At 33.9% G+C, this 22,253-nt stretch overlaps 1 protein-coding gene across 8 annotated transcripts in view; it reads right to left on the reverse strand.

Moving 5' to 3' along the window:
• Positions 1-675: 675 nt before the first annotated feature.
• The window catches only part of Gulp1 (GULP PTB domain containing engulfment adaptor 1), a 216,083-nt gene continuing 194,505 nt past the window's right edge, over positions 676-22,253 (reverse strand). For 7 of the 8 annotated variants that reach the window (XM_048345116.1, XM_048345114.1, XM_048345110.1 and 4 more), the window contains 5 exons: positions 20,961-21,077; positions 20,180-20,272; positions 9,537-9,675; positions 7,138-7,232; positions 676-2,547 (listed from right to left, as the gene is read on the reverse strand). In XM_048345116.1, coding sequence (XP_048201073.1) covers positions 2,476-2,547; positions 7,138-7,232; positions 9,537-9,675; positions 20,180-20,272; positions 20,961-21,077 — 516 coding nt within the window. In that variant the 3' untranslated portion in view covers positions 676-2,475. Of the gene's footprint in view, positions 2,548-7,137; positions 7,233-9,536; positions 9,676-11,491; positions 11,717-20,179; positions 20,273-20,960; positions 21,078-22,253 lie in introns of all 8 variants that reach the window. The other variant, XM_048345117.1, reaches the window with a different exon arrangement.

Below are 22,253 nucleotides of genomic sequence, written 5' to 3' on the forward strand. Positions count from 1 at the left end.
TATAACTCAAATAGTCTTTGTATTATTAACTGTAAGAAGAGTCCTAGGGCTGGGAATGTGGCTTAAAGGCAGGGTGCTTGCCTAGCATGCATCAAATCCTGGGTTTGATTTCGCAGTACCACATAAATGGAGAAAGCCAGAAGTGATGTTGTGGCTCAAGTGGTAGTGTGCTAAACTATAGCAAAAGAAGCTCAGGGACAGTGTCCAAGACCCTGTGTTTAAACCCTATGATTGGCAAAAAAAAAAAAAAGCCCTTATGTTGAAAGATGATGTCTATGTAATGTTATAATATGGTATGTAGTTATTACCAACACATGCTATGGTGAAAGGAATTGCTCCAGGACCTTTCTTACTAGCAAGGCCAAGTAAGTGTCTCACTATTCTTTACATTTGTTCATAAAACAAAGTATATGTGGGCTGTAAGAAATGAAGTTACAGGTAAAGCCTTTTATGCATGGGATTTGGAAAGATAAGAGATTAATGGATAGGGTGACAATGATGAAGATGCACTGAGCTCACAATCTGACTTGTTGAATTGTATAAAACCACTTCAAACAAAATAGTAAAAAGTAAAGCCCTTTTGTTCTCTCTGCCCAGCTATGATTTATGAATGATAAAATTAGTTTTGTATGTATTTTCAAGGGTATTCAGAGATTATTTCGTAAACAAATTGAATAATTTATTTAAAATCCTTTATTCTCATCAAAATCAAACATATCAATGAATTTACATAGAAATACAGTTTTTAACCATGTCTTTCTTCATAAAAATGTACTGGTGAAATAAATGTTCATAATTAATGATCAATTATGTACTGCTTAATCATGCCAGTAGCAGAATTGACTACTATTAAAAACTGGTAAAGTAACATATCTTAAATGTGCAAATATCATCTCAGTACTCTATTATGTTACCATTGATAATAAATGCTCACTAAATATATACCTATTGCATAAAGCTTTTTAAAGTACAATAAAAATACAAATTCTATCTGTTAAAAAAAGCCATGTGGCTCCTAAACATCCTCATTATACAAATTCCAAAATTATAAAGATCCTACTTTGTAAAATATATACTGCCCTCTAATTACGTTACAACTTAGCAGGTAACAAAACACAAACGAGAAGCTTCATATATACCATACAACATTATGGGAATGCATATCGATACTATATTGATAAATATATTTGATTTGTACTTAGTGAAAATGGAGTTTTAGTACTTAAACAAAATTTTCACATGAATAGAATCCATCTTTGGTGAATATCTCCAATCTAGGTCCATATTTTCATTCGTTTTTCTTAATTTTTTTCATAAAACAAAGTAGAAACTGATCATATTGTTTTCTGCATAATTACTGGTACTCTGTTACACAATGGGCAACAATATTTAAAACAAATATTCTTAAAGGTTACAACTCATCAGTAAATCAAGAATGAGATTCCAGAAAATTTTATTGCTCCGATTCGTGATGAAACTCATCAGAAAATTGATTTTGATGAAAATTAAGATTCTAATTTCAACAAAACAAGTTCAAATTTAGATTTGCTAATATCTTGATAATAATACCTTGATAATATCTACAGAATAGTTCTCTTACATTTTAAAAATTCAAAAACAATGGGATATCATCAAGTAAAGTTTGGTGAGAAAAACCATAAGTGGTAATGTAGGTGTAGACAATAGGCTGTAAGCCTAGAGACAATATACATTCCAAATGCTTGCTTTTATGAGATAAAGTCAAACAATATTTCGTTGTCACATTAATTTAACTTACTAACACATTGGAAGTGCAATTTTAGATATTTTGTAACTAGTAGTTTTATCTTTCCATAATTTTACTTATAAAACAAATCAAATATGTTGGAGTACAACTGAAATTAACTAGAAAGGATTTGTAAGTTTCACTTAATTACTACTGGAATTTATATTCTTACTTTACCAATTTAAAATGTGAGAACTGGTGGCATAATTTTCAAAGTGTAGATTTTCCCAATTATGTGAACATTATACACATTAAATGACATCTGCTTCATAGAATGATAATGCATTTACTGGTTTGCAAATAAAACACTAGTTTACTTTGGCATATATCTCTCCAGAATTTTGAAATATTTACTTAAGGTATGGTTATTGGGAAACCAATAATAAACTAGCAGCCTAGAGAATGAATGCATTGGTATTAATTATTTAGAACTCAAACCAAAAAATAAGAAGATAATTTGATTTTCAATGATAAACTCATCTGCAACAGAAACAAGAACACAAAACTATGACACACATCATATTAAGTTGTATTTAAAATTAAAGATACTGATCAACAGTGAATGTGGAGAAACTTTACTACAAAAGCTTTCAAAACATTAAAATATCCAAAAATATATTGGCACATGTATAATACCTGTCTTCAAACAATGAATGCTATATATGTATATAAGCAAATTTAATATAAGTCAGGATCTTTCTTTTTTAATATCAGCACTTGCTGTCTACTGGATCAAGACAAAACACGGTGCCTTCAAGAGTCAGTCCCATTTTGAACCCCTCCTGTAAAACACAATAAAATAATTTAAATAGGAACACCATGACAGAGTAGAATAAAATAAAATCAGTAAGTAAAATGAATCTATAAATCAAATTTTAATCTTATCATTTTAAAATATCAAAACTAACAAGAGCGAACAAATACAACAGTTATACTCACTAGACACGATGTGTAAATTGAACTGGACATCTTGAGAGAGGGGATGGGAGGGGGAAACCAGGAGAGAGCAATGGAAGGGGAGACATGGTTCAAAAATAATTTTACTCATTACTCGTTACCTGGTTTATGTCACTGTAACCCCTCTGTATATTAACTCTACAATAACAATAAAAAATAAGATATCCAAAAATTCCTAAATGGTAGCCCAAATTAATTGCCTATTAAAATCTCATGTAGGTATATTCCATTGGAAATATTCTTACACTCGTTAACAATTTAATGTTTTATATATATGGGAGAAAAAAATTAAATATATGGGAGATTAATGTGTATGAGATGAAGAAGAACATAGAAACATATGAAGTGTAGAAGTATTTTTTTTTCCCTGATAGAACCTAATGTATATGTCAATAGTCCCTTGTTGGTTTTAGAGATATTACTAAGATTGTTATGCAACAATCTAATGAGAGGTTCTGGTCATTTTGATTTTTTAGCTCCTTATTACCGCTGTCCAGAACCTTACTTTTCTTTCTTTTTTTTTTTTTTTTGGCCAGTCCTGGGGCTTGGACTCAGGGCCTGAGCACTGTCCCTGGCTTCTTTTTGCTCAAGGCTAGCATTCTGCCACTTGAGCCACAGCGCCTATTCTGGCCGTTTTCTTTATATGTGGTGCTGGGGAATTGAACCCAGGGCTTCATGTATAGGAGGTGAGCACTCTTGCCACTAGGCCATATCCCCAGCCCAGAACCTTACTTTTTGTGATGCCATGCTATGTGGTCAGATTGCAGATTTCATGATATGGCCATGGAGAAAGGACTCCATCATAAATTGTGCTGTTGCTTTTTAGTGGCTTGGCTCATTTGACTTTTGTTCCCCTTCACATATTTTAGAAATTAAGCTGCCATTGATGTATTGGGCTTTAAGTACATAATGGCCATGAGAATTTTTTTCTTCTCTTGTAAGACTTTGAACAGAGAAGCCTTTCCTTCTCCAGTCCCAGCATTTTCATTTTGCTAACTAAACTGCGGGCTTCTTTTGGCCTTGCCAGCTGCCTCTAGCCTCATCTTATCCCTTAATCTATGCACAGTGGCCTTCACAGAAATGAAAAGCACACAGTTTGGCATGGGTGGCACAATCCTGTAATCCTAGCCGCCTAAGGGGCAGAGATTTGAGGACTGCAAGCCCCAGCAGGAAAGTCTGTGAGACTTTTTCTCCAATCAATCATCAAAAATACTGGAAGGAGAGTTGGGGTTTGAGTGATAGAGTGCTAGCTTTGAGCAAGGAAAACTCAGCAACAACACCGAGGCCAAGCCTGAGAGAGAAAGGAAAAAAAAGGAGAGAGGGGAGGAGAGAGTATAGGGGAGAAGGGAGAAGAGAAAAGGGAGAGGGGAAAAAGGAGGGAGAGGGGTCATGGATCAGTAGAAATGGGAGTCACTTTGGAAGTTCCTTGGAGAAAAAGTGTGGTAGTGTCTCCAAATTACTTTCATTTAAAGCAACTATTTGAGTTTGTACATGCCATTGCAAATTTTATAATACAGAAGAAAACTAGTTACAAAAATGCAAGCCATATTTTACTTGTAATTAATGTTCAGAGCATGATTTTAAAACATTAAATATCAATGTCACAATTGTAATAGTTTTTCAACACCTCTTCCCAGCACTTGAGATACAAATTATATTCAATTGAGTAAAGATCAAAGGCATTATGAATGTTATTGAAGTTTTTGCATATTTACTTTAAATATTTTCCCAATAACCAACAAATTCTTAGGAAAATGAATATTTCAGATGAAAATACTGTAAATAAGCTGTTCTGCTAAGATACTTTGATATCAAGGCCTGTGTATTTCATATTCTAGTGAACTTCGAATAACAGATAGGTATAATGGATAGAAATCAAGATATGTTTGAAAATGTTTGATACATGAAATGTTTGTTAATTTTATCAGTTCATTCTGAAATTAAACCAGTATCATTTTGCTTGTCCTGAAAATTCTAAATTTTAATGTGTTAGTAATATTTCAAAGTAAAATGAAGGGTTTGTATGTTACAATATCTCCACCATGCTTTTTAAAGATCATATCAGATTCCCTTTAGGCAAATGTAACCTTCTAATGAACAGATACCTTATGATAAGGCCTCTTAGTTTCCTTTTATTTCAAAATAAAATGTCCTGCACATTTTCTGATCATCTTCAGATCATAATTTAGTAAATTCTCAATCCTTCCAAATTTCCATATTCTCTTGAGTTTTAAACCTGAGACTAGTTTTATTTACTTAAGGTGGTGATAGGAATTAATATAGGCTAATATCATAAAAAAAACTGATCTTACAACTAAATAAAAAGCAACTGAGTGCTAGTGGATCATACACTTGTAATCCTAGGTACTTAGGAGGCTAAGCTCTGAGGATCTCGGTTCAAAGCCAAAATAATCAACTGAAAGCACCAGCTAAGTGCTCTATCACTTAGACAAGCAAAATATTTCACTTGGCTTTTTAAATCCATACTACTTCACAACCTATTATTGCTATATTAGGCTTCTACAGCTGAATGTATATATTAGATTAATTAAAATAGCAAGGATCATAACAAAACTCACTATCGATGTTACATGATAAAAATAGTATTGAACTTCAAACTGAGCTACAAAGTAAATCTGAGACTATCAGAAACAAGCAATAATGTGAACAATGTAATTGTAGCAAAATCATTGAGAAATAGTCAAAATCTGAGTTATGAAACATTCTTAACAATGAATGATCAGACACAGCCATATTTATTAAATAAATATTTACAAATAAATATTAAGAATCAAGGTTTACAAGATAGTAAGCATTTTAAAAATATTAGGAAAACAATATACCAACCATCTTTGGCGCTACCAACCACGAAAGCAGAAGAGAATAAAAAAGGACATCAAGAGAATATTAGAAATAGAAAACACAAACATAAAAACAAAAGAACTCCTGCCCAAAACCCACTTTCACATTCACTTCTACAAATTTATTTGCCCCAGGAAGTATCTGCCTAATTGAAAAAAGTAATAAAATTAATTTTTTTAAAAGAAATTGCTTTGGAAAAATTCACCATTTTCAAAAATTAATCACGTTTAACTTGAATGAAAGTTTCATATTATTTATTATTTATTTATTTATTTATTTATTTATTGGCCAGTCCTGGGCCTTGGACTCAGGGCCTGAGCACTGTACCTGGCTTCTTTCCGCTCAAGGCTAGCGCTCTGCCACCTGAGCCACAGCGCCCCTTCTGGCCGTTTTCCATATATGTGGTGCTGGGGAATCGAGCCAAGAGCTTCATGTGTAGGAGGCAAGCACTCTTGCCACTAGGCAATATTCCCAGCCCAGTTTCATTTTACTTAAAATATAGAAAAGATATAGAAAATCCATGCCATGAAACAGACATGAAATATTTCTATTGACATAAATAGAAGTATGATATTGTGCTTTTGGTTATAGCCAAATAATTTCATCCTTCCTACTATATCAAATTGTTAAGTTGAATTTTATTAGTGTTGTAAAATTAATTTTGAATACACAAGACTATAACTATAATAATTGGAGTGTGTGAGAGATGAAGCACATCGTGAATATGAATGGATTATCCCAGGACTAATAAATGAAAATACCTCCTCCACTTGATTTTACTGTCCTCCTTGTCTCACCCAATTAACTTCATGTAACTATTTAGATCCTATCATTTATATACTTATTTGCATCAAAACATGATAAATTAAAAGAGAAGGCCTTACTATAATCTTTTCAAAAGTCTACCAGTGATGGCTTATTGAATTTTAAAGGATGACTTAGAATTTTTTTTAAATACAATATTATGCAGGAGAGAGAGAGAGAGAGTGACGAGAGAGAGAGAGAGAGAGAGAGAGAGAGAGAGAGAGAGAGAGAGTGAGGAGAGAGCGCGCACAGGCACCCAACTGGACTGCATTCCTAAGAATATTGTCACTGGTATCTGCTTTCTCTATAAGAGCACAGAAGTCATGAACCATAGCTACAATGCTTCTTTTCAGACAGAATGATTTCACTCTTACACAGATTTTCCCTCATCTACCCATTTGCAATTTTGAAATTCATAATTGTTAAGACTGAAATCAAATCTTATAAATCTAATAGAGGACCTTTTAATTTCTGGATTTAAAAACAAAAGGCTTTTATAATATGTGCCAGTTTGTATCTTAAAAAGGAACCATCTACTTTTTGCTGTACATAGAGCCATTAAAAAGAGATTTAATAGTTAAGCTATTCAGAACTATTTTAGAAGTACATGTAGAGTTTTAGAATTACATTTAATGTAACTATATTGAGTGAATTTGTATATGACAACAATTCAAGAAAGGGTAGTTTAGATATATGTTATTCCTTGTCCTAGATTTAAAAAAAAATGGCCAATTTATTGAAGTAGTCACCTGCATCTCATCTAGCTTTGATTGAATATCTGGAGGGAAATCCCCTGCTCCACAGTTAAATGGGTCAAATGGTTCAGCTCCAAAGAGGTCTCGCTCTAAAGGGAAGAAAACATGTTAAGTGAAAAACAGGAAATGAGTTGGGGTGAAATACATTTCAAAGGGAAGATTATATGAATAAATACAAATAATCCTCCATATGACCAGATAAGCTACTAGCTATCCTTAGACAGAGATGCCTTCTGGAGCTTAGACTAAGGGAAAAAAGATTCACTCTATGATATCAAAAACTGTTTAGTTATAAAGTACTATTATCCAAAGAAGGTTCTGTGTCTTTAATGAAGATTCCTTAACAGATCACACCAAATTTGATAACTAATGCAAAAATACATTTTACTGCCCCAGCCACTCAAAACGCATGGAATGGTAGAATTTTGGTTCAAGGCGAGGCTTATGAAATACTTCCCTTCTTGGCTATTTGTTGAATAGTGCTAATATAGGTATACAGATATTTCTTGGACAGACTGATTTGATTTCTCTTGGACACTTACCAAGTACTAGAATAGCTTGATGACAGGGTATTTATTTTAATTTTTAATGAACATACTATTATCCATAATAGCTAGTGAATTACTACTTGCAATAGTGTACAATAGTTCCCTTTTTCTCCATAACCTTACCAATTCTAGTTATCACTATCTTTTTGACTGTTTTCATTCTATCTGTAGTGAAGTAATGTTTAGCTGTGGTTTTGATGACATTTTCCTGATGTTTACAGATGCTGAATTTTTTTCCATGTACTGCTGACTATTTCTACAACTTCTTGTAAAAAAAAATTGTCTATTTAGGTGCAATGCCAACATTTTAAATGTCTGTGTGTATGCCTGTCCTTGGGCTTGAGCTCAGGACTTGAGTGCTGCCCCTGAGCAATTTTTGCTCAATGCTAGCACTCTACTAGTTGAGATATATGAGTGTTAATCAGGCTTTTAATTGAGAGACTTGATGGTTATTGTTTTAATTTTTGCTTCAGACATACTTGAATTCCTTATGTAGCCTAGAGAATAATTTGAAAATATTTTCTCCTATTCTGTAGGTAGCTCTTCATTCTGTTGTTTCTTTGCTCTACAGAAGACTTATTTTAGTTTGATGCAATCCCCTATATCTACTTTTTTACTTTTATTTCCTATGTTTTTGAGGTCTTGTTTAAATAAATCCTTGTCCCTCCAATGTCCCTTTGAATTAATATTTTATAAACTGATTTTATTTTTGTTTTGTTTTTGTTGCCAGTCCTGGGACTTAAGGTCAGGGGCCCCAGCACTGTCCATGGCTTCTTTTTGCTCAAGCCTAGCACTTGGCGACTTGAGCCACAGCGCCACTTCTGGCTTTTTCTATATATATGTGGTGCTGATGAATCGAATCCAGGGCTTCATATATAGGAGGTGAGCACTTTTACCACTAGTCCATATTCCCAGCCCCTATAAACTGATTTTAAAATCTTAAATACTACTAATTTTTACTTACAAATCAATCTTCCAAAATGTATTGAATACTTAACACAAAATGTACATAACCATTTATTAACAATACTTAATGTACATTTTGGTGCCATATGCAGAACAAATTCAACTGTCCTGCCTGACATTAGAGCTCTTGGCTAAAAGCTGAGAATTATATTCAAAAGGTTATAATATGAGTTGGAGAAAGTGTACTAAGAAAATTTCTCATTTCTTCAGTTTTCCTATTAAGAGACAGACTCCTGGGCATTGAAAACTTTTCTTTCAGCTTCTGTGATAGAGGGTATAGATCAATATATAGCCAAGATCCTGAAAATAAATATCTATTGAATATTTTCTAATTCATCAAAGAGGACAGACTTTGATGTTCCTTGAAGATACATATAAGAAAAAATCAGAAAACCAAAGTCTTCATAGTGTCTTCAATATCAAAGGAAAAACATTTTGCAATGTTAATATATAAACAAATGATGAAATTCTAATAATCCATGTATTTTCCATCAAGGATATCTGTACCTTCTATAATAATAATATTCACATTCTCTATAAAACATGTTAGAAAGAGTGAAAGTGAAATTATTTCCATGAATATTTCTTATCTAAGTAAAACATTTAAAACAGAACCACAGGAAACAATTTTCTCATGGCTTCAATAAAACTATACAGTAAGATAATTTTTTTCATACAATAAGTTTCAGTTGCAAATATGGATGTCTTTAGCACTCCATTCTGAATTACTACAATTTATAATTATAAGCAATTGACTGAATGTGGTACATACATAAAAATGGTCAATGTGTTTAATAAGCTTGTCATTTCTCACAAAGGGTCAAACATTTCCTTATATCTGAATACGGCAACACATACTGATTTACTGAGACGACTTACTGATCTCTGTGGATCTACTAGGTACAGAAGGTGGCTGTGTTCCATTGCGCGCAGGTGTGGAAGACTGGTTTGACATTGGAGAAAATGGAATCATATCGAAGATGTCAGTGGAGGGAGACTTAGATGTCACACTGCCTGCCTGTAATGATGATGATACTCATTAGGGTACTATTTCATGAAGACACCAATTAAATATGTATATAGAAATTACAAATGAATTCAGTTGAACCATAAACTTACCACTCATATTCAAAACAAAAGTATCGACATTGTCAAACAGTTTATTCTGTTATGCCAAATATTTGTTTGAAAAAATGAAAGAAAATTTCTCTAAAAATGTTCTGAAAGATGCTAGCAAATATAGTAGCAACATAATTAAAGATGGGCATACAGCAATGGATGGATTTTTATGTATATAGAAATACTAGCCATTTATATCAGAAAATTATTAATGTGGGGAACTACATAAAATGACATCTGTAATACAGTAAATAGAAACAACTGACAAAGTGACCTGTTTCCCAATTATAAAAATTCAAATTTAATTAATACTTTTATGTTCTTAGAGTACATCTTAATTTGACTTTATAAGTAGAAGGACAACTGAATATATGCATTTTATTGTGTTTCATTACTGGAAAATTTAAGTTTTTGTAATAAATAGTCATTTTATAAAATAAACCAATAATTACCAATGTACTACCAAAAATAGTAGAACCTGGGTCAATACTGAACAGATGTAGGGGAAATAAAAATCCTATAAGGTAGCCAGGAAATAATCATTATCTTGTCCAAAAAAAAAAAAAAAAGGAAAATACCTAAGTATAATCTCCTATAGAACTGCTTGACCTGATCACAAATAAGAGAGAATTCCCCTTTGGAAGAGAGAGAGGGAAAAAACCACTTACTTTCCCTACTAGATCATGAACAGAAATTTCTCAGAACACATTCATTTCTGATTCATCGATGAGGCAGGTGATTACAAAATGATACTGCTTGTGCAGAGTGATGGATTTGCTATTCAGCTAAAATGTGTATTCATACAGGAAAACTACTGTCATCTTCCCTTTAACAGCTGGCTTTCAGCATCTTTCAACCTTTTCTTTTATATTCAGGAATATTGCTCTCTCTCTTTTTTTTTTTTGGCCAGTCCTGGGCCTTGGACTCAGAGCCTGGGCACTGTCCCTGGCTTCCATTTGTTCAAGACTAGCACTCTGCCACGTGAGCCATAGCTCCACTTCTGGCGGTTTTCTGTATATGTGGTGCTGGGGAATTGAACCCAGGGCCTCATGTATAGGAGGCAAGCTCTCTTGCCACTAGGCCATATCCCCAGCCCAATATTGCTCTCTTAATCATCTCACCTCTTCTCTTCCCTGCCTTGTATTTCTCTTCTCCCTCTCAGGAAGAAACTGAAAGTGCTCAGATCCTACCTGTCATTGAAAATAAAGCAATGTACCAAATATTAATGCCATTACCCTGTCCTTATTTTTACTCCTGAAGCCTCTCCTCTTCTTTTTTCCTTCTTCGCATTCTTTCAGGTCTGTTTTAAGACTAACATCCTCAAAAGAGACACTTGTCTTTCTATCCCAACTTTTATTTCATTCAATTTAGACTCAATTCTGATCAATCTACATGTTGCTCTTTTTTCACTAACTATACACTTTTTTTATACACATCAGTAGCGACCTCATTTCCCAGCAGACACATCTGGTGGGTCCTTTGAAGTATTTGTCTTATTTTATCTTTCTGGACGAGTATACTATCACCACTCTCTTCTATAAACTCCAATGTCAAGGGCTCAAAGGAAATAAAAATTATACACCAAAGCTCGAGATCCCATCACATTAATTCAAGATATACCTGCCATTTTTATAGCTATGCAAAGTATACATTCTGGAAGAATTAAAAAAAACACAGTAAGGATAATAAAAGGAGGTTTGTGCTTTCCAAATTACATGAGGTCTTGGAATGCTGCTCTCACTGCCTGGCTTAGGAAGGCCACTTTTAGAAGGTGGAGGTATTAACAGTCCCAGTGATAATCTGGAATCAGACGAGTTGACAGGAGTGACAGAAATGGAAGACATATTTAGAGAAGGAGATGAAGCATCACTACTATGCCAAAGAGAAGATGAGCATCTCTGAAGCCCGGGTAGCTCATGATCAGACATTCTGTGCAGCAGCTGTAAAGGAACAACACAGAGAGAAATATGCTAAGGAGAAGAAAGAAGCCACAGAGGAAAGGAAAGGTAGGTGTGAAAATTCATTTGTAAAATGTTGTTTTGTGAAAAAAGTAAATATGGTTAAAGCTGATTAGCTTTATTGTGGCAATGTTGTGATGGTTATTTGTTTCATCATTTTTCATTGAGATATCATAATTTTAGGTAGGTTGAATACAATATTGGCTTCACTGGGACATGAGAAGGAAACAGTATAGAAGAAATGAGGAAATCGTGAAATTTGTTTGAGACCAATCTAAAATATAGCTGTGCAATGAAATGACAAGAGGTCAAAAGATGGTAGTGAGACCTCACTGAAGTAGGAGTGCTCTCTTCTAAGTAAAGTACAGATTTCAACAATTTTCAAAAAATATTATCCCATGGCATTTAAGTGTAATACTCAACACATTCTTTGTAACTATACTAACGGGGCAGTTGTGTCTTTTATTGTATTAGACACCGAGCGGCCCAAAGATTCACTGTGACCTACTTGCTGATGAACTAATTTTGAACAGACTGGGCCAACTTATCCTGCCTTTCCTATGAAGTAGTAATGACTTTCAGTTATAAGACGTTTGGGGGCTGGAAAGAAGAAGCTGTTAATAATCTCAGGTAAGTCCAAGTAACTGGGTCCTAACACTTATCTGAATAGTTTTTAGAGATTATTTCCCATAAAGCAAGGAAACCTACTTCTGAAAGCTGAACTAGAGAGAGTCTAGCTGTCAAATGCCTTAGACATCAATTAACTAAACTAAAACTAATAATTAACCTTTTGCTCACCAACTGCAGTTGTAGACAAAAGAGAACAGGAAGAAGCTGTCTGTCCCATCGCTGTTCCATTTCCCTACATGAACTTGCACTGGACAAAGGTCAGAAGTAGCATTACACAAGTTGGGCACTGGCTTATAGCTGATAGAGCCTGGGCAAAAAGTTCCTCAGGATTTTTTGCAGAAGGGTACAATGGAAAGGAAAAGGGAAAGGGAAAGACTAGAACTAAAAATACTGAATACTAAGTTACAGAGGAGAAAGTGTCTCCAAGATACTCAGAATAATAGTGTTGCAGAAGCATTTCACTGTGGCTATCTATGGTCAAGGGCTCTAAGAGGGGCCTCTAAATCAAGGACAGAATGCAGATACCCATAGGAACATTGCTGGCCAGTGGGACTTAGGTCTTAGCTCCTTCAAACTGTGCTTACTGGTGTGAGGAAGGCAAACTTTGCCTATAAGGCATTGCCTAGTGGGCTTGGTTATTTCCTATGTCCAGAATGAAAAATTGTGTCTGTAGTTTTGGCATAGAGCTGCACTCCCTAAATTAAAAGTCACATTGTACAAAGATTTTTCAGTCAATATTAATAGGACTTCAATGCAGCAAACAAAACGTGTCTTCTGACAAACCTAATTGTCAAAAAATTAGTAAACTAAAGTTAGAAGGACCAACAAGATTGAGGAACATCTATTACCCAGCAACTACCACCTTCCACTTTTCTGGAGGTAGGGGGAAAAATGAGAGACTTCACTTGAAGAAAAGATTTAGTTGGAAGTGAATCTCTGATATTTCCAGTTATATTATACTCTTAATATATACATAGTCAAAATATTTATTTTTTCCATTGACATAATAGATGACATACATTAACCAGAAAATCTTCCCAAGTTGCCTCAAAACTGCCAGCAAAAATATCTTAATGTGGAGGTGCTCCAGTATGGTCTTTATGGTGTTAACGTGTACACCATGTTTTCTCAGGATGCTTCCTGCTCTGGGAGAGTGGACATACAAAGATTGCAGTTGGTTTGTGGTTGTTGGTGGCTTATACCTATAATCTGAGCTACTCAGAAGGTTGAGCTCTGAGGATAACAGTTCGAGGCCAGATTTGGCAGGAAAGTCGATGAGAATCTTATATTCCATAAACTACATGCCCCCCCCCAAAGAAAGCCACTAAGTGGAACTGTGACTCAAGTGATAGAGCACTAGCCTTGAGATAAAAGTTTAGGGACAGTTCTGTGGCCCTGAGTTAAAGTCCCAGGACAAGTACAGAAGTAAAAAAGAACAAAGGTTACTTGTCATATAAAAATAATCAAGTGTTCCAATATTCTGGTTTAAAATATTTTCACATTTAACATGGCAAAGTGGTAATATCTGGTAACAAGAGCAACTTAGGTATTTATTGTCTTTGCAACATTCTCAAAAATCTCTTTTTAGTCATGTTATTTGAGATTGTTAAGCGATTAAACATGTAGATGTGGTAAATAAATGCACAAGGAGACATTTTTGTCACTAGATTAAATATTTTGTGTGGTTCAAGGTTTAAGGAGCTACTTTTTAAAACAAACTCTAATTTTAAGAGGTTGAAGATGTTCCTTTCTTTTTTAAAAAAGGAAATTAGAATTATTATTTAGATAAAAACAGCTTGAACTTTACTGGAAAGCCTTGTTTCATTGTTTATTTTTATTTTTTTGACTCATGGCTAGAAATAAGTATTTTGGATTGATAAACAGAAGTCCTTGGAGCAATTGCTTAAAATACCCTTTTATGCTGAGAATTCCATGTTACATTCCTCAGGGACATAAGTGGTGGTTCATGTCTATAATCCTAGTTACTCAGGAGGCTGAGAGCTGAGGATTAGGGTTCCAAATCAGCCCAATGAGGAAAGTCCTTGAGACTCTTACCTCCAATAAACTACTTGGAAAAAGATGAAAGTGGTGCTGTGGCTCACCTGGTAGAGTGCTGGCCTTGAACACAAAGAGGCTCAGGGACAGTGCTCAGGCCCTAAGTTCAAGCCCCAGGACAGGCAAAAAAAACAATGATTTGACAATAAATTATTTAATTAAAAAAATGAAAAAACCAAACAGCCACCCCCAATTACTATATCAAGAACAATTAATTATGCAGAAGTTGTTGAATTATTTAGGTATAATAATATAGTGAGGGTCACATTTGAGATTTATAATTTCTGTATATTTTGTGTTTCTTCCTCTCAGTAAGAGAGGCTGGGTACATTTAGGCCCTGGTTGCTATTTTCCTAAATGTGTCAAGAAAAATACCACAACAGAGGTAAAATCTTATCATTAGCTGCTGGGTATATTTAAGAGATAGAATCTTATCATTAGCTACTGGGTATATTTAAGCAACAAAAAAACAATTACATTAAAATTATATAAAGGCTGAGGTAATCTATATCTATATCTATGCATATTTATAGAAATGCTAGGATACTAAAATTTTATTCTCTTTTATTAATTATATTGACAGCATAAATATCCAGACTCCTTTTAAATACAAATAAATTCCAGGCTAAAATATAATTTTTCACAGTCATTAAATATTAGACATTCAAAATTTCACATGGGATCATATTTTAAATGTAAATGCCATTAAATTTATAATTAAAATGATGGTTTCATTAAAATTTTTAGTTAATACACTGAAAGATTATACGTTACATTAAATATCATAAGTTTTACTAAGTAATCATAGGGCAAAATGCCCTATGATTGTTCCAGATTGCCATGTTGCTTTTTATTGCTCATTTTCAACAAGGCTTTTAAATAGGACTTAAAATTAATTAGTTGATGATTTAGAATTTATAGTAACAGAAATGTAGTTCTCAGGTTCCAGATAAATGCTTGGTTTGTATTAAATTCTTAAAGGTAAAATATATCAAACTAAGATTACTACAAAAGGCTTTCAGATTAAGTGCTGTGATTCACCTTACATCACCCATAGAAAGAATGGCAAAATTGCTTCATCAGGTACTACTTGTCACAGCTAGACAGAAGACATATTTACTTTCATTTAGATATCAAATATTTCTTCTAGTCATCTTCATTGCAACTAGCAATTATAAAAGTGAAGTTGGGACTAGTAATCAGTTCTTGTGGGCACCAAATGTTCTTGTACTGATGTTCTTGTTTCAACTTTGTCTTTGTTTAAAGACTCATGTTGGATGTTTTGTGTAACTGAGTTTTCACAATATGCTCTTACCCATCTTGACTTCAAGAATACTTGAGAGAGCACTGTGGAAAATTAAATAAGCAGGCTTGTTTACCCACAACGAAAATACACATTTTTGGTTATAATAGTCTTATCAAGTATAATCAGTGGCTACACTGTTGATTATGAAAAAGTCAAATTTTATCAACACTGGGTTTCATTGAAAGGGAGACGTTTATTTTGACCTGCAGTAGAATGTCCGATATTCCTCAGAACTATAATTTTATCCATCTAACTTCCTGACAATAGTCTGATTTGTTTGAAAATGCGCACAGTCAGTAAAGCAAAATGTTAGCACTCAATTATGAGTCAAGAGGAACAATTTTATTTAACTTGGTATGTGTGCATAGATAATGCAACAATCTTCTTAGGTGTTCACAAGGCTAGGAGGGCAGAATAAACCCCTTTTCTAATATGATACAAGCAACACTGCCATGTGAATGTAATGAATGGAAATCAGATTGTTCCTAAGTAATCAGTACCAAATGGGGAAAAGCACAACCTCTAATCTATTGCCAAACCACTAGAGCACAGCAGAAACGCAAACAGCAAAGTCAAGAAACAGAAAATTTTCAGTGCATCTAAATGTACGCTTAAGAATACAATCTCTAAAACAAGTAAGAGGATTTTTACAATCTTACTGTAATACAGAAACATTTACTCTGAACACTATCAAAGGCAATTTCATCTTCCTGAAAGGGGTCTCACAGCTGAACAAACTTACTGAGACATATAAATTCTCAGTAGATTCTGGTGCATGTCTAGAGTCAACTGCTGTGCAGAGTTCCCTCACCACAACACAACGAAGGCTTACTGAGGATCTGATGCTGAATGAATTGTATATCCTGAACTCACCTATGTTATGTTCATGTGCATAATGAGGGCCATAAGTGATTCCAATTCTTCTTTAACTAATGTAGAGAACACTGTCTCTAATTTGTTAACAAACTGCTGAGAATGTCAGTAATTCTATCCACCAGTCTTTTGAATTAAAAAAAAAACAAAATAAGTTCTAGAGTTTATTTGTTACCTGTGAGACTCTCTGTGAGGTGTTTTGTGGTCTACCCTGTGTCCTATAAAACAAGATTCAAACTTTGTAAGAAAAGATGGAAAACATTTTTGATTTATCATAAATGGGTTTTATCTCAGAACTATAGTAAGCTATTGAGATGCTTATATGTTAAATTCATGTTTTAATTATCTAAATTTTAAAATAAAATTTCACTAGTTTGGATCACTAATATTCAAAAACAAATATTTATAGGCATGGGAACCTTTCATATTAAGTAATTGCAGGTGACTTACTGGGGATTACAATTGGACACCATCCCTGGTAAAGTGTTTGCATGACTATCTCAACCAATAAAAACTGGGCATGGTGATTCATGCCTGTTACCACAGCTATAGGGGAATTATAAACATAAAGATTATAAGCTATATTGGAAGCATAAATATTAAGATTTGTCCCAGGCTGGCCTGTGCATAAAAATGTTATGTTATTCGAAACTAAACTAAAGTATAATTGGCTGGGGACATGGCTCAAGTGGTCGAGCACCTGCCCAGCACAAAGAAAGCCTTGAGTTCAAACCTCAGTAACTAGATAGATGTATAGATGTACATAGGTAGATAGATAAGTGATAGATACATGCATGTTAACACATATTTAAAATGTTTCATAAATCATTTGATAATACAAGTCATCAATTTATATTTTGCACTTAAATCTTACACTTAATTCTATAAGCTTAAAATATCTGAGTTAAATTTTTTTTCAGAATACAATCATTTCTTTCTTTTTAATGTAAGGATGATGTACAGGGGGGTTACCATTTCATATATAAGGTAATAGTACATTTCTTTTTTCAAACAGTGCTTTACCCTCCCTCATTTTCTTCTGCCCCCTAACACCCCACCCCTGCAAGTTGTAAAGTTATTTTCCAACAAAATGTCTAGTGAACTAATTTCTATTTCACTTTCGTATATCATATACTTTCTGGAAACAGTTGAAACATCCTTGTTATTTTCAAATATATAGTACATTGTTATTAATTATATCATGAGGTATATGAGAGCTCTTGGACTTATTCTTCTGCCCCACAGAATTTTTGTAGCTTTGACCAACATCTCCCCTCATTCTACCTTCACCATCTCATAGCAATAGTAGTGGCTACCATTCTATTTTCTCCCCCAATGACTTTAACATGTTTTTCCAAAAATAAGTAAGATTATGTAATATTTTTCTTTCTTTGCTTAGCTTATTTAATTTAACCTAATATCCTCCAATTTTTACGTTAATTATTTTTATTTTGAAGATAAAATATGCACCTCCTAGTATATCAAGTTTAAAATCATAAGATACAAAATTTTGTAATTTGTGTACTAAGTAATACTAACGTTAAAGAAAATGTATAGATGAAGGTACTAGTATGTCAAAAATATAAATACCACAAAGTTGTTGTTTGCATTATTGTATAATGTTCAATGACACTCTCTTTGTGAGTATCATTTTAAATGTAAAAAATGTGCTTTCATTCAAATTTTAGTATTTGAAGCATTTCATTCAGGTAGACTTACACCGGGATAAACAAAGCACCTAAAATAGTGATTAAATGTCTCAACCTCCCAAGAACTAACATATATTTAATGACTATTTTGATAATTGTCTTTTTATGAAACTGACTGTACAATAACAATACCTATATCAGTGCACATACTTATCTGTGTTTCAGAGTCAAAGAAATCATAGCAAGTTTCTGTTCTGTTCACCCTTCACTCTGTGACTGACTGGCTAATCACAGATCAGTAGTGGAAGTTCATACCCCAACCCTGACCCACCTTCTTCTCAGTATCCTTCTGCTGTTTGTCATAGCAGTGTCTGCCTTGAGAAGATAGAAAACAGTTTGAACAATGTGTCCAAACCTCTTTGGTCTTCCAAATCTTTCTCTCTTAATGAGAAAACCTTCAGTTTCCTCAAACACAGAGGACACACCAGAAAAAAGCTTTGCATTTACAGTCAGAATGTGGTACACCTCTTCTATTCCTCTATCATCACAAAGTTGGGTCATAGCGATGCAATGACTTCCAGACACAGCTACCTGCTTATGACACTTTGTGAAAGTAAGTTTCCCTAAAACTTTTTTGTATTTTTCCTTTGCTTCACAGAATGGCTATAGGAAAACTTTCTACAAGACTCTAGTAGAGCCTGTTCCATTTTGGGACCAAACGTTGTTGAAAGAGTTTGAGCTAATATCCTCTTTCTTGGGAAGATAGGTACAAAAAATAAATTATTTATCCTGGTAAGCACCAAAAAGTGAAAAGAAAAATTATGGAAGATCATTATAATAAACCCAGAACCTGATCATTCAGTAACTTATTGTACATGCCAGAGGTACAATGTATCACTCCCAAGCTCTCTCTTCTGAGCCATACTATCTCCATTTTTACTGACCTTACACAAACAACAAAAAGACCTATCCTCAGTTTGGAACATAGAAACGAATAATGAAAAATATTTGGCCTATTTCCAGGGCACAATGAGTTTGAAGCCCTAAAGTTCTTACAGAGGCATTCTTCTTCATCATGATCTATTCTGCTGTTGTGTTTTATACATATACACACAGAATAATTTGTAATTCTTTTAAATTCTCATAATTTTGTTTCATGTCAAAGTACCAGGACATAAATTAAATATTAAATATTTGAAGTGAATAATATACAGAGTAAGGAAGACCATCATTAGTTCAGGTCATTTAAAGTGAAACAAAACACAGATTTTGGTAAATATCATTTGGCCTTGAAAAAATATTGCCTAAAATTCTATCTTCCTCCAAAAAAAGTCCCTTTACTAAAATGATGTAATGATTTCATCCATAGTATTGGAAAAAATTTTGGACTTCAATCTTGCAAGAAGTCGGAAGTAATTTAACTACAAATACTTGACTGTTGTCTGCAGGGACAGACACTCATTTTAGTGTCTGCAATAAAATTGCTTTACTCCCAGTGGGAACCTTGCTGTGTAACAGCAGAAACAATATTCAGTCGTGTTTTCGTTCCATTCCATCTTCTATAACAAAGTTCAGCTCCGCAAGAGTAGACGACATAGGTCATCACCTCTAACCTCAATGAACAGTAACCAATTGGGATGAAAGAAAGATCATGTTCCCAAAAGAAAAGGTGTAATAAACCTTATCATCAAATTCAGGTCTGAACTAGGAGAAAATGTAGCATTGAAGAGGAAATAGAAAATAACTCTGCTCTGTGTTATCTAGATGACTCACCTCTCCTAATTAACCTTGTTTTATAAAGCAAATCTCTCTCCGTGCTTAAATAATTGATCATAAGGTACTGTATGAACCATTGAAGAATTTCTGATCCAGATACATCTCATCCTATCAATCTTATCTCAAATGAATGATATACAAATTCAGTATACTTACTGGGGATGTTGATACTTGAGTTATCCTTAATTGATTTTCCAAATCTTGTACTTTATTTTTAAGTTCCATATTTTCTGTTTCTAAGTCTTGGATCTAAAAAGCAAGTGGTCATTGAGTAACTTTCAGAATTTTTTTTTTTTGCTTGATAGATATTGCTTTTATATTATCTAACTTAACAAATAACATTTTATACTATTTAGAATTTTAATGTACTCTTATGCACAGGCAGACAATGACTTTAAAAAATTGGTTAGTAAGTAGTGGAGGGATTCTAGGTCACTGGAGAGACATATCAAATTTAAAATATACTTTATGTTTGTGCAAATTTTATGTTCCTGATGTGTCATCTCTGTGTGTTCTTGTTGCACTGGACAATTTCTACCCATAATCTTTCAGTGTGACCACATGACAGTGAAACTTACTCAGGAGTGATTTAGATGAATGGAGAAGGGGTGAAAAATAATTACAAAGGAATCTGCTCTGCATGGGGAACCACTTACCCAGCATCTGCTGCTTCTGCTGCTCTGATCCCCATGAGAAGCATCAGGAAGTGAAGCAAAAAAATTACATGAGAACACTGAGTTCTTGTGGGAATTCAATACAAAATATTAAAAAAAACTGTAGGGGATCAAGAATGAAAAACAATCATAGGAACACAGTGAAAGCACTTCCAACTAGTGTGAGGGAAAGGTAATGATGGCTCATTTAACTTGTTTGATGTGATGCAAGCTTCCTGTACTTACATGACACAAATGTGAAACAACAGGTTTAATTTACTCACTCTTTTCTGTAACCCTGCAATCTGTTTTCTTGTTTCCACATCTTTTCCTCCAGATTCTAGAAACTTCCTGTATGCCAGATCAAATGCTTGGCCAATTGTTAAAGTTATCTCTTCAGCCTTTGTAAAAATCAAAGAAGATTTGCATTTCAATAACGATATGTCACAATGTTTTTTGAATCAATCAAAACAAAATTCATGTAAATTGATTTTAGACATTTATAGGAGTTATTTCCAAAGGATACAGCAGATGAGCCAAATATCTATGACTTACCAGGTATATTTAAGAAGAAAAAACAAATAGGCCAAGCACTGGTAGGTCATACCTGTACTCCTAGATACACAGGAGACTGAGGTCTGAGGATTACTGTTTGAACCCAATATAGGCATGATAGTTCATGAAACTCTTATCTCCGCTTGACCATTAAAAAGCCCAAAGTGGAACTGTGCCAAAAGGGGTAGAGTGCTAGCATTGAGTAAAAATCTCAGGGATAGTACCCAGTCCCTAAGTTCAAGCCTTGGCCAGTACAAAAGCAAAGAAATAAACACTAAAGGAGACCACCGATGAAGTTAGAAGGAAAAGTTCCTCCTGTCCATCTCATCATCTCTTTCACTTGTGGTATTTTTTTCCTAGGTATTTTCTTCATTTCCTCAAATATTTCTAAGCTATTAAATGAAGCTACAGTGCCCAGTGCAGTTTTCCTTGCTGTTGTACTACTTGTTTTCTTTTCCTGGTGAGAAGGGTTTGTTAAATTCTGGGATGGTGACCTGAATGAGGCCAGCTGGGTGGTTTCTGTGGAAAACTTGAGGTAAGTCCTCTCTGAAGGGACCAAGCCTGGCTACTTAGCTCATGTTAATTATTGCCTGGTGGAAGTGAGAAATTCCAAATTCAGAATAGTCACATCTTAAATATGTAAGATGAAGTCAGCAATTTTAATTTTTATACAAGTAAGGGTAAACAGTTTGTGTGTGTGTTTGTATGTGTGTGTGTGCGCGCGTGTGTGTGTGAACAAAATGAAGTTGACCTGATAAACATTTCTACACTCTGCACAGCTGAATAGAAAAGGTCACAAACTCATAGTCCACCAGCAAATTCCTAAGTCATTGATATATCCACTGATTCTGTGGTGTCTTGTATTAAATATAAACTAAAAATAAGGCTTCTTTTTGTACTTTATTATCATTAAAAGGATGCTTGGTAAAGGCAATAATCAATTTCATGAATGGTAAACAATTCAGTAAAACTAATATCTACATGGCAACTAAGAGTAACATTAAATTAGGAGTTAAATCAAT

Source organism: Perognathus longimembris, chromosome 4 (assembly GCF_023159225.1).
Source record: "Perognathus longimembris pacificus isolate PPM17 chromosome 4, ASM2315922v1, whole genome shotgun sequence".
In the NCBI taxonomy this organism is placed as follows: domain Eukaryota; kingdom Metazoa; phylum Chordata; class Mammalia; order Rodentia; family Heteromyidae; genus Perognathus; species Perognathus longimembris.